General features: G+C 38.1%; 1 protein-coding gene across 3 annotated transcripts in view; it reads left to right on the forward strand.

Annotated features, from left to right (window-relative positions):
- vps13b (vacuolar protein sorting 13 homolog B) overlaps positions 1-13418 on the forward strand; it is a 349203-nt gene that overhangs the window by 152248 nt on the left and 183537 nt on the right. For all 3 annotated transcript variants that reach the window (XM_077574861.1, XM_077574863.1, XM_077574862.1), the window contains 3 exons: positions 2152-2386; positions 4304-4521; positions 7886-8089. In XM_077574861.1, coding sequence (XP_077430987.1) covers positions 2152-2386; positions 4304-4521; positions 7886-8089 — 657 coding nt within the window. The remainder of the gene's footprint in view (positions 1-2151; positions 2387-4303; positions 4522-7885; positions 8090-13418) is intronic.

Here is a 13418-nt window from a genome sequence, read left to right on the forward strand (position 1 = left end):
TTTGTTTTTAGCTGAATCAATCTGTTATTAGATGTACTCGTGAGCTGAAAATAAATAAATAAATACTAACTAACTTTTTGCTTGATTGATTTTCACTTTGACATTATGTCATTGGTATATGTAATAACAAATCATATTCCATTTGCTTCATAAGAGAAGCCTTAAGCCTTTTACGAATAGAAGGCAAGAATCCAGGTTGCTTATTGTACCCGAGTCATTTCCAGAGGCAATCTATCTATAATTTATGCAGTTTTATTTCCATTTTACCCTGAACCACGGAAGACAGAGTTGTGTAACAGATATTCCACACAGCAATTACACTCTTGACTTTCAGCTTTTTTTGTGCCCATTTCTAATTTTAGATTGTTCCTTTAGCATCACTTGGAAATCCTGCCGTTCCATGGGTTTGCCCTCAAATGATTATTAATTTTCCACTATTCTGTTATGGATAAAACACAAATTTGTGAGAGAGGCTCTTGAGTCTAGTTTCATGTGGCAGCTGTGGGCCTCACGCCCTTAGCATCTGATGGAACAAACCTTCGGTCATCCTGGCATCCTTAGTTTCCTGTCCTGACATTGTGCATGCTTTCTCTCTGACAAAACATACACAAACCTGACATGCCCATCAGCTCATACTAGTCATACAGGCTAACTTCTTCCATTCTTTTGTTTATTGGCTTGTTTCAGAGCTGTTAAACATAATTGTGGGGAATACCATGCTTGACCCTACACAACCTCAACTGAGCTGTTATACCTTTAGTTGAGACGCAAAGCCCACACACCCATTCTTTGGTCACTGTGCTATTTTCAATTTTCACTGTGCATGCAACTACATAATTAGCCTTAACACAAGCATTGGATTCCCCACAGCTCTTTCAAACTCATTTATTTCCCCTACTGCCTTTCCCCTCGAGGATTTTATCTTCCGTCTATGCTCACAACATGTCTGCATGGAATTTCCATGAGGAATCAATGCCTGGTCATGAAGAGAGAGATATATGCCAAGCTTTGACCTTGACCAAAAGACTGATGCACATTTGGGTTGGGTGACGGAGTAAGATGGATTTAGTCAGTCAGGGAAAAGGGATGTTGTCAGTGGTTTTGCCGTGCTCAAATGAATGATTTATTTGCAACAGTCTGACCTCAGCCTATTTCTCTTGTTGGATCTGTCAGGTCTCTCAGGTTTGTTCGGAATGTGCATGTTTCCCTCTCAGTGCTTATGAGTGAGACACAAGTCAAACATGAGACCACAGTGGAGTCGTGGAGTTTTCTGAGGTAAACCACAGTGACCTGTTGTTAACAGTAGCTTGGAAAACAGGCTGAATGATAGCAAGTCAGTTACGGCGGCTTCCAAAATTAGGTTCATGACTGTTGACATTTTAGCCCTATACTGTCCTTAAAATCTGTTTCAATTGTTGGATAAGAAACATCCTAACATGATAGGCGTTATGTTCAGTATCGTAACATGTTATTGGACGCCAGATACAACTGGAATTGAAACGGTCTTTACAAAAGCCTCAAGTGGGTTAGACATTTTATTTTCCTCATGTTTCTGTACAGCATTTGTCTTGACTCAAATTCAGCCAGTAACTATGTTGCCTTTTGAAGTTGCTATGAGTTATATTTGGTTTTGTCAAGGAATCTCCACAGTCTTCAAGCTTGTTTTAATCAGAACACTGGCAAGACACTGACTTTCATTTCAGTTATTCCATTTTGATTTGTTGAACAATATTTCCTCTTTATTTCCTCCTGTTTCTTTTTTTTATTCTTTGACACAGTCCTTTTTGAAAGTTTTTCAGTAGCTGGGTGTTCTGATTCTCAGCATCTAATGTCTGTTGTTCTTATCTACTCTGTTCATTTCACCCCCCTTTCACACTTTTTGGACGCAAATACATAAGTCAAGAATCTCTTGCCTGCATAAAGGTAGAGAGGTGACAAGGATAAGTAAATCGTCTCCACTTAAACACCCCCAACCCCACATGTGATCTGCTGGTAATGTTTCTGGACCAATGGCATGAAAGTTCTTTGTAACCTACACCTGGTCAATCCCTTTCTAAAACATTCTCTAATTTAAGTGCTGCTGTGGATGGTGAATGACTTTTACTGACCTCATTATCATGAACCGTGTGTTCCACTGTGTTTTCTCTCCAGTTGGAGCTGCAATCATGTTGTGTGTTCCTGCCCAGTGACAGCCTTCCATCCCCAAGCACCATCATCTTTGGTGACATTCCTGGTACGGTGCGCAGCTGGTACCACAACCAAGCATCTATGCCAGGAACCCTTGTGGTATGCCTGCCCCAGATCAGTGTCCTCAGTGCTGGTCACAAGTACATGGAACCGGTGCAGGAGCTCCCTTTTGTGGTCTCCAAGCCCATACTAGAAGAAGGCAAGTTTTTTATTTTTTTTTATTAAACATTCTCGTTTGTCAAACTATACTCTTAGTTTAATTACTACTACTACTACTACTGCCAATAATAATAATGATAATTTCAGTCTGAATACATCTATGGGTCTAATGTTTGCCATAATTAGGAATTGACTTTAATTATATGAATTTATTCACAATTATAGATTGTGTCATTTAAATACATAGAGCTAATGCATAGAGATGCACGATGGAAATTCATCATCATTATGGCCTTTTCATCACTAAGCAAACCTTTGACCGAATAGTACTCATTTACCATGACAAAAGACAAACAAACTTAAGTAGACCGGCTTTGAGAGATAGAGAGAGATTCTTGCACATGTGGTCTGCACACCTGGCAAAGTTGACATAAGCTCTGACAGTCCAGCAGTTTATTTTTCTTAAAATAACAAAAGTTGGGGGCACCTCACTTTTTTAAGCTCTCCATTGACATCAGAATTGGGCATGAACATTTTAAAAATCTAAAAGAAAAAAATGACAACAAAAACAGTGACATCAGTAGTCTTGGCAATATTGCTGTTGAAAGGATGTCCTTCGCAATATATTCCTACCCTCAAGAATGTGTGTCAACCCTTCATTTCAATTGAATGTAACAGAGCCATAACAATTACAAGTGTGTGCTTTGAAAATCACGTTTGTGCATCAAATGCTTGCTTTTTATTTCTGAGTACAAATTAATGTTGTACAATAATCCCCAAAAAGAACATAATCAGAATCATCATTATTGGCCAAATATGTTAACGCACATAAATACTTTTTTTTATCAGTATTTGGTGTTATTCTTTCTAGTCGTCCAGTCCACATTTCAATCAAGTTGATGTAGTTGTCAACAAATATGACAAACGTATTTTTGTAACAAATAAGTGAATTCATCGCAAGACGTAAACAAATGTGGGATTGCAGATTGCAGAGGTGGATAGAGTAGCCAAAAATTTTACTAAGTAAGACTAGCGTTACTTAAAAATAATATTACTGAAGTACAGTAATTTCCGGACTACAAGGCGCACCTGACTATAAGCCCCGCTAGCTAAATTTGGGGAATACTCTAATTTGTTACACATACAAGCCGCACCCAACTGTAAGCCGCAGATGTTTTAATGTTACCGCACCGGGTTCCCGCTACTTTCTTTTCCATAATGAGGGCGCAAATTGTCTCGCTCTCGTTCTGTCTCTCCTACTGTATTTGGGCTCACTTGGTTTTGCTCTGCCTGACGCTCTTGCGCTTCCTTTATAGTGCGCCCCATTGTGATCTGATGGATAAGCCGCACCTTTTATAGTATTATTATTAGCCGCAGGGTCAAATGCAAGTGAAAAAAGTAGCGGCTTGTTGTCCAGAAATTACGTAAAAGTAGTACAAGTAAAAAAAGTATTTGCTGAAAAGAATACTCAAATACTGAGTAACTGCTTAAACATGAAGTCATCGGACAGACAAAAACATACAAAATATATGCAAATGCTGGCATCTTCAAATCTTCAATCAATCAAGTACATTTACAAATCAATTGAAAAAAAAAAGTAAGGGTAAGGTGAAATACGCTCTTGGAATTTGTCTCTGTTTTTGATATGCATTGTTTGATTTGTTTAATTCCTACCACAAGGGAAGGTGTTCAAAAAGATGGTGTCTTGGTGCTATTGCAATTTGCCCAAAAACAGTTGTTCCTGCCCATTTCTTAATTTTTGCCATGATACAATATTGTGTTTAGTAGTGGGTATTGGGTAAGGTGGTACCAATAATTCTTTGTCCAGTTTTGCCTGTTCTTTGCGGTCTGATTTTGACAAAAACACATTTTATCGCATTTCATCTGCTTATATACAATGTTACGATGTGCAAATGTTCATCATTTTCTTCCTTTCTTTGAATTCTGCACCCACCAGGTGATGCTTTCCCATGGACAATTAGCCTGAGTCAGTTTAGTGTGTACACGCTGCTGGGGCAGCAGCGCAGCTTGAGCCTCCTGAAACCAATGGGGTGTACCTCCACGCTGGCAGTCACATCACATAAGTCTCCAAACTGTTCAGAAGGAAGGCACTCTTTTGTTGTCTGCCTCCATGTTGATCTGCAGCCCGTCCGAGTCAAGTGCTCCAACCCTCAGGTCAGTCATAAGTCTAAGAAGTAGCTGGCGACATGTCTATGTTGTTCATTTTCAGTTTAGATATGCACCGATACCATACATACATACTTGTACTCAGACTCAGAAATAATGCTCTAATACTAATACATCAATACCACTTGACCAGCCTGACATAACTTCCGGGCAGGTGAATTATGAGCCACGTCAGCTGTGTAGAGCTATTTAAAGGTAAACAAGGGTGACAAGGTTTTTTTTTAATCCGACTACAAATTATGCTCTGTAAAATGGATGATAATCTCAGATAGAGCAGATCCAAATTTTCGAGGCCTGTCCTGTGGAGCCACCAGCGCTCCTGATCACAAAGCTGCTGCAGGGCAGCCAACATGCAAACATCAGTCATGCTCCATAAAGTGAATGTATTTGCATTGAATAATACTACTATACATATATTACCACCTCTACATCACTATTTACAACATTCTAAACTATGTCCACAGTGTGCATTGTCTCCCCCCCCCCCCCCAAAAAAAAAGTTTCAAAGTCTGCTGACATTATGAGCTCAAACCACTAATTGATATTAGCTGTTCTTGGAACTCACAAATCATTGGGAAAAAATCCCCTTTTACCACCAGCATGCAGCTAATGGGAAAGTTGCTAGCATAAGTAGCACCCCCCCCCCTTTATTTTTATTTTTTTTTTTTTTTTTAAATATGGTTAGCATAGTGGTTGGAATAGTTGCTAAATATAGCGGCAAAATCACAAACATTGTCAACACTGAACACACAAGTTGTTGTTGTACTGCCAACATGCACAATGAAATAAAAGCACCACTTTTGCATTTTTTGAGTTATGTTTTCACTTGATAAAAGACTGTCAAAATAAATAAACACAGTTGGATGTGATATTGAGGTCTTGCATTCATTAACTACTTAATTGTGTTGTGGCTGTTTAGTGTCCAACAGTAAATTAGATTTCTGATTGAAAATATTATTATATATAATATTATTATTATATATTGAAAATGCCACGTTGTTGGTACTTGTATCTGGTATTTCCATCAGCAATGCAAAGTTTTAATGTGAAATGTATCTCCATTCCTCCTTTTTTTGGGTGGGGTGGGGGGGGGGGTTATTTCCGATAAAGTTTTGTGGTCAAATTAAAATAATCTGTTGGAATATTAGTTATACCTATTGTTGAACATGGTATTAATATACTTTACTTTTGTTGAGGCCATCTTTATTACAGATTTATATAGCGCTTTTCCATCTAATCAGATACCCAAAGACGCTTCACAGGGGTTGCATTATTTGTGCGCTCACACATTTACACTGTGGTGGCAGTAAGCTACTTAAGTAGCCACAGCTGCCAGTGTGCGCCTACAGGCCGTTTGACCACCACTAAACATTCGCACCTTCCATACACCAGTGTGAGTAGCACCGGAGACTTGACTTGGGAAGAGCGGGGATTGAACAGCCGGCCTTCTGGTTACTGAACGACCGTCTCTCCACCCTGAGCCAAGACCGCCAAAGCTAATTGACTGTGTTGTTTCATGGTTATACTGAAAGGTACACATGCCAATTGAATTAGCTGTATGAAATTAGATTTTCTGTAAACACTTGATTGGGGCAACCTTTTGAGTGGTCACAATGTCTCAGACCGCAGAGATGAGCCGTGGTGATATTGCATGAAATTGGTTCCAGAAACAAACTATAGTACGTAATGTGTTTGTGGTGAAAAGCCCATTATTTGAAGAACTGGTCTGGTAATGTTTCTGTTTTTCTTTTTAATCTGTAATTCCTTTTGAAATGGCATGCTCATGTCTGGCAGTGCTGGATATGGCTTCTTTGATTATATGCTGAGTCATTACTAATATTTAGACCTGATGAATCTCCTTTCTTTTCTCTGCTCATAATGACGAGTCAAACCACGCAGCGGCTTTTTATCGGCTGCATCTTTCAAAAAACTGACCTCCCACTTCCCTTCAATTCCATATATGTATTTTAGAACCCTGACGGGCGAGTGGCCACACCTTGAAAGTGCGCAAGAAAAGCACTTTGAAAAATTGACTTAAGCGCAAAGAGGAGAATATGCCCCCATGTGAATTGGATATAGTAAGATGCTAGCATTTTCATGGTAGCAATAGGGATTACAGTCAAGACTTAGCTCAGAATCGTGTTAATTTATTGACCATGACAGTCATTCTCTAGCTCCGTCACTCTATTCTGTAGGTCTTGTGTTTGATTTACTGGCCTCAGACTCAGTGAATGGTGCTTGGTGTCAGGTCTCTGCTGCCTGAGGCAAAGTCCACTTGCTTGGGTATGGCTGACAGCTGTTGGCTCTGTCGCTGCATGACTGCTGGACTAGCGTTAGCAGGTCCTCCTAGACATGTTTGAAATAACCCAGCTGTAATGAATTGCGCTGATTTCCATTTATTTATAGAAAGAATTCCCTCTTAATGTATGTGCTAACAGGCTTGCATGTGTGGGCGAATGAGCAGCTGAGAAAAATACAATTGTGTTTGGAGTTGTTTAAAGTTATTTTGTGTGTTCTTATATATCTGTGCACCTTCCACTTTGGGGCTAGCGGTAGTATGGACAGGGTGGAGTTATAGAGGTGTTTGGTTGCCTTCGGAAGCGAGACATTTGAAATCCACATCTGACCTCATGGTGAAAGAGTGTCGCTTTTGTCGAAATAAGTCTTAGTTGAATGCATGAACAAGTGAAAGCATCACATCATGTCCCCCTGCTTTTCCCTGTCATGTTTTCCACTCATGTTTTTGGCTTTGTTGTTTAAAGTTAAGGCCTCAAGTGAGCACATGATGAATTGCTCCCAACACTTTGACGCCAAGCCTTCGGTTTTTCCTTACTGTGGTGAGGTTATTTTAATGGGAAATTGATGAGACAACAGAAGTTTCCTCTGCGGCTAATTCTTTGGGATTTCTGTTGTTATAGATAAAGAAAAAAATAGTAAGGCATATGTGTTAGCATGTGGTGCCTTTCAAATGGTTGTGCATTCAAAATAATCACTTTTTTCATTGGAGTCTCACAGTTTTAAGTCAGACAAAATCAATCAGTGTTATAGTTCATGAGAGTAAGGGAATGGATTGTGGTCCATCTCTGGCTACTCGTCAAGCTGTAACAAGATTTAGTGTCACACAACTACCAAACTGTCAAGCCAAATCAGTGGTAATGACCTCAACTACACAAGAACTCCCTTAAGCAGATGTTGGAGTTAAATTTTGGTCCAAAATACTTAAGAATCTGCTTTCAAATACTAAGAAGTATGTTACGCTTTGTAGGTTTATCTTGTATTTTACTCAATTGGAATGGCGGCCCACATTTACTGAAAGCTTTGTTTGTTTGTTACCTTTTTGGTCACTCTTCAGGTGCAACTGCTGTACAAGCTCCTTCTCAGCTGGACGTCAACATGGGCTCGTCTCCAGAAGCACGGCATCTTGCGTCAGTCAGCCAGTATCCCGGAACCCCCCGCTGGTGCTGCTCCATCCTCCTCAGTACACAGCAGTGCTGGTACAGCTCTGCCTGACACCAGCACCCATAGCCCATCTGCAGATGTGGGATCACCTACTGAGGTTTGTTATGCAGCTACAATGTTGATGCTTTGTTAAACTGTGTTAAAATGGAACTGTCAAACTCCTTTGCCCCAATTTGTTTTTGTACATACCTAGTTTGTCTTGCATATTTGTTGATCCCAACAAAGATGAGAAGGATGCTAATTTAACTATTTAACAGCCAGTGAAGTATTTTACAAGCAAACAGAAATATATATTTTCATAGATGTCTTTGCTATTTTTTTGGTGAAGGGGAAGTAACATATTTTCATCAACAGACCAGGGGGATAGGGACATATGCGGGTGATGGTCTGCGACACAGTACTTTCCTGGCATAATTGGAAAGCCATGTTGCACTGTAAAATGGACCGGCCGCACTACCTGATGGCCAGAAATTTGAATGCTATCATGGCATATTCTAGCTCATACATATTAATTAGTTCTTGCTGTTCTTTATACTTTGTCATACAGTCTCAATAATTTGGCCTCATTTATTTTTTTTTTTTACTTTCACTGTGCGTACGCCCTGCCAAATTGCAACCATGGTGTGTGATGATGATACATTTAAACATGCTATTTGAGACTTTGGTACATATTTATGCTGTAGATTTATTTTTCAAGCACTCAATGAGATAAACATTTTATATACAATAGAGCAGGTTTTTGCTTAATATTGAGTTGCAAGAAAAAGTAGCTTAGTTTAGCTGGATTTCTGCATAAATTGGTGATAAAATGTGATTTGGTTTTCATGTGAGTCGCAATAGATAAATGCAGTTTTCTCAAACTAATGCCAAACAAACAGTTGGGACTATGTGAACCTTTGGATTTGATAAACAGATTTGGCCTATTTTGGCATCAAAAGCATCAACCAAACATTTTTAATAATTGCCGATCAGATGACCATTTTACTTGAAACATTTTTTTTCAGTTCATCAATATTCCTGGGATGTCTGGTATGAATCACTCTCCTGGTCTTTTTACAGAATCTAAATCAGATAGAGGCCTGGGCTACTCCAGAAGGTGTATTTTCCTCTTTTTGCCATTTTGTTGTTGATTTACTACCTTCTTTTATGTCATCGTCTTGTCTTACATCACTCATCAGTTTAGTTTCAATGTAAAATGTCTTGATAATGTTTTCTCTTGATGATAGCAATGACCCCAAGGTGGCAAAGCAGCACTTTAGTTTCATATGTTTTTACATTAGTTTAGCGGTAATATTGCAGAACATCCAGACATTATTTTGCAAACGTCAAACTTGTTGCAGAAACACATGACATTGTTATCTTTGTGTAGAGAAAAGAGTGATGCAGCTTTTGCATTGAATTGAATGGTCTGTTTTTAAGACTATTTATGTATGTTGTTTCTCTATTGATGGTAATAAATGGTTATCCTTGTTTGAGGGTATTTACCTAAGCAATAATGATGGTGGTAATGTGCAGTGTAAGGTATTTATATAATTCATGCCCATGTGTGTACGGTGTGAAAATTTCCTATCAAAATTGTGGTGGACATAATTATTGGATTCCATTATTATCACAATATAGCTAAAATAAATACAAACAGAACAACATTAATGTATATTTTTGAATAAAAAGCAACAGTAATACTAACTGAAATGTATCCACAGTTTATTTGTAAACCCCAAAACCTTTTCATCTCTCGTGCGTCGTGAGATTTTTGTGAGCGGTTGAAAAGCCAACTCCATTAAAATGATGGTCTAGATGAGTGTTTGTGTTGTTAAGCTGTGGCAAGCAGCCAGTGATTTAATGACTACTCTTTGACCACATTGGACCTGTCAGAAATGTGTGGCCCTCCGGGATCATAGAAACAACGTTATGACATCTGAGAGCCAATAAAGTGAGTCAGTATTCACGGTATTTTCATACCATATGCCTATGTGCATCTGTTTCTGCGTTAATTTTCGAGCCATCAACATTTGTTTATCCTCGCATCGTTTGTGGAACCAGTGGCAAGGCAACAGTTTAGTTAGTCAGGGACGGGCTTTGTGTGTGTGCCTGCAACACAGCCTTCGAGTCCCCTGACAACCCACTTGTAACTGTTTACTTAAGTACAAACATTGGTAGAAGTGTTTAGTCCTGTGGAAGGTTGATGATTAAGCAAGAATGTAGGAGCTGTTTTGATAAGTCTCAGCAGTAGTGGCAGCACGCTCTCCCCAAGAAGCACACCCCATGACCTCCTCTTACTCCCTATTTTTTAATCATAGCCAGGCCACAACACATGCCAACTCTTACCCATCCCCACTACCAATCAAGTCATTCAATAAATGGCAATTGTGCACCATCGTATACACGCAAAGAATGTTATTTTTCAATTAAAGTCCTGTTTAAATATAGTTTCTCAGATTGATTAATTACAGACTTACCGTAGAAGAAATCACTTTTTTAAATATTCTGTAATAAACTTAAGAGTCATATTTTCTATGTATTTTTTATTTTTCCACAGACATTGAATAATTCCTGACCACAGAAGAGTAATCTTCCATTTCACAAAGTCACTCATGGTGCAAAACCCCCAGTCCGCCACACCCACCCCACGTCTCATTCTGCCAACTGCAAAGCATGCCCTCCACCCACCTATCACAACACACTAACATGCCATAAAGCTATAACGTTGCCAAATGTGATGATTTACCTCCCCTGTGTCAAGATGTGGCAAGTTAGTGTCAATAATTCACCAAATCAGCTTCAAAGAAGAGAAAAATCATTTTCTCCTATCATCTCATTTATTGTTCACTTCTTTCTGTTTTTATCATAACCTGTTTGAGTGACTTACGGTATAAGTGACCCCTGCTCTCCGTCACATATCTTCATTATCATCTGCAATATCTTTAGCAAATACAACATCCACTTCCATTGCTATGCGTTTGACCCTCAGCTCTACCTCTCCAGCAAACCTTCTTATCTCACAGCAGGTCTCAATGAACTCAAATCGTAATTCAGTGTAAACTTTCTCAGACCCATTTTCCCCTCTTCCCATGTTAAGAGTGTAGGTGTCATCCTCGACAGCACCTTATCATTTCAAGCTACATAATCGATAATATCACACGGTCCGCATACTTCAAACATGCAGTAAAAAAAAAAAAAATCACTGTCATGTCAACGGTTGTTGAGCTTTCAGCACTTTGGTCTCACTCACAAATCCTTCCATGAACTCCAACTGGTTCAGAATTCAGCTGAGTCATAACAAAAAGAAAAACTCCTTCCACCACATCATCCCAGTCTTACAGCACCTCCACTGGCTGCCAGTTAAATGTCAAATATATTTCAAAATTGTTCTGCTTGCTTTCAAGGCCAATCCATAACTTCACCCCTCTGCCTTCCATACCCGGCGGATGTTATACATATAGCCACATCTCACATATTTAGATTCACTTCCTCACCTCAACTTGGAAAACCTTTAACATTTTAAATACTACCATTGTTAATGATTTTATCATTCCTCTTTTTGCCCCATTCTCTTTCTTGTACTCTCTCTTCTTTATTTATTTCCTTATTTTATAATATTATATTATTTCTTCTGTATTTTAGCATTTTAAACATTATTAGCCTTTTTGTTTATATGCAATTACTGATCATTCATATATATATATATATATATATATATATATATATGTCTGTGTGTGTGTGTGTTGTCAAAGCGTTAACTGATTAATTAATCACAAAAAATTATCGCATTAATCATGAATTAACGCAGATTAATCGCACTATTAATTTTGACCATAGATTATCCTTTAGCGTGACAGCGGATGGCTACGTTTAAGGTAGCACAGGTTGTTTGAGCAATAAACATAATTACACACATTTAAGTAAAGCATTTAATAAATGTTTGCGTATCACATTTTGAATATTTGTTCATGTAAAAATATAAGGGTATTTTTTTTAACTGATTAGAAAAAGAGGATGGTGAGTGTGTGCGGTGGATCAAAAAATGTGGAAGACGTCCTCATAACATTAAATGTCAAAAGAAGTAGCACATAACAGGTGCTCTTCAAATTTGCCGGGGAAAAAATGTTGATGAAAAAGCCTTTTTAATTTAGACAACTGATCGTGATTTAATCAAAATTCTAAAATGTGATTAATCTGAAAATTTTAATTGTTTGACAACTCTAATATAATAATAATAATATATATATATATATGAACTCAATGTGCCACCTGGCCGCCTCACTTCTTTTGGTAGAACATTCGCTTCTGCAACGCAATACCACTTGACCTGTTCAACACAGACTCCCTTCAAAATCAATTTACTTTGGCACATCTTGTGTGTGTGTCTTTTTAATTCATTCAAACCTACAAACATATAAATATGTTTTTTAATACTTTGTCCTTCACGCCCAAAAAGTTTTTGTTTTTTGTTTTTTTATGCTCGGGCATACAGAAGGCTTTCAAACAGCTTCTGACATGAAGAGGTCACTTAAAGCAATGGTAGTTATTACAAAAAAACGGCCAGCAGGTAGCAGCAGAGTATACGAGATCAGCCAGGGCCGTGTTGCAACAAGCTCTTTTTTTTTCAGTGTTTTCAACAGTTTTGTGAATATTGATGAAACTTAGCTATATTCTAATACTAATTGCTGCAAAATGAAAACAGATAAAATATACTTTTTTTCCTGATGAAAGAAATCTTTCTTTTGGTAGTTTCCATGTTTTTTTTTTTAGGAATAGAACAGAATATTCTGTGGACCTCGCAAAATTAGTCAAAATCCAGTAAAACAGCCAGGAGCGAAGGGGATTGCTTCAGTGAAAATGTCTGGGAGTGAATGAGTTAATATATTTTAAAATTAATTTTACTGTTTATTATCCTTTTGTATTTTTAAAGACACATTCAAAATAACATTGATTATTATTAATCTGCTCTCAACTCCCCGATGTCCGTCCTTCCCTCTTTCATTCTCTGACACTTCACAGCCTGCTGTTGTCTGCCAGTATTTGGGCCTTTCTGATGAGCAAAGACAAACTTTACAGCAAAAATAAACTTGGATCCGCTGCCCATGTATAGCGTGGAGGCCCCAAAATTAAACTGTATACTACTTTTGAAGGTGTGGGGAAAAGAGGATATGTGTGTGTATTTAGGGCCCCAACTGGCAGCTTAGGAATGTGAAGGAACCCGCCTCATGTTTTCTTTAAGTTATCACCTTGATGAGTGGAGCAGGGGTAATTTTAGTTAGATAGATTAAACATGAACTAAATGGTGTCCTTATAGTGTATTATTGCTTTTTTTATTTCCCTTTTTGCTAATCTGCTCATATTATTTTTATATTTCAGTTTTTTTTATGTGTAACTATTTAATCCTTTTATTTATTTAATCTTATCTAGCTAGTATACAAGAGCAA

This window comes from Vanacampus margaritifer, chromosome 9, assembly GCF_051991255.1.
Source record: "Vanacampus margaritifer isolate UIUO_Vmar chromosome 9, RoL_Vmar_1.0, whole genome shotgun sequence".
Taxonomy (NCBI): Eukaryota; Metazoa; Chordata; class Actinopteri; order Syngnathiformes; family Syngnathidae; genus Vanacampus; species Vanacampus margaritifer.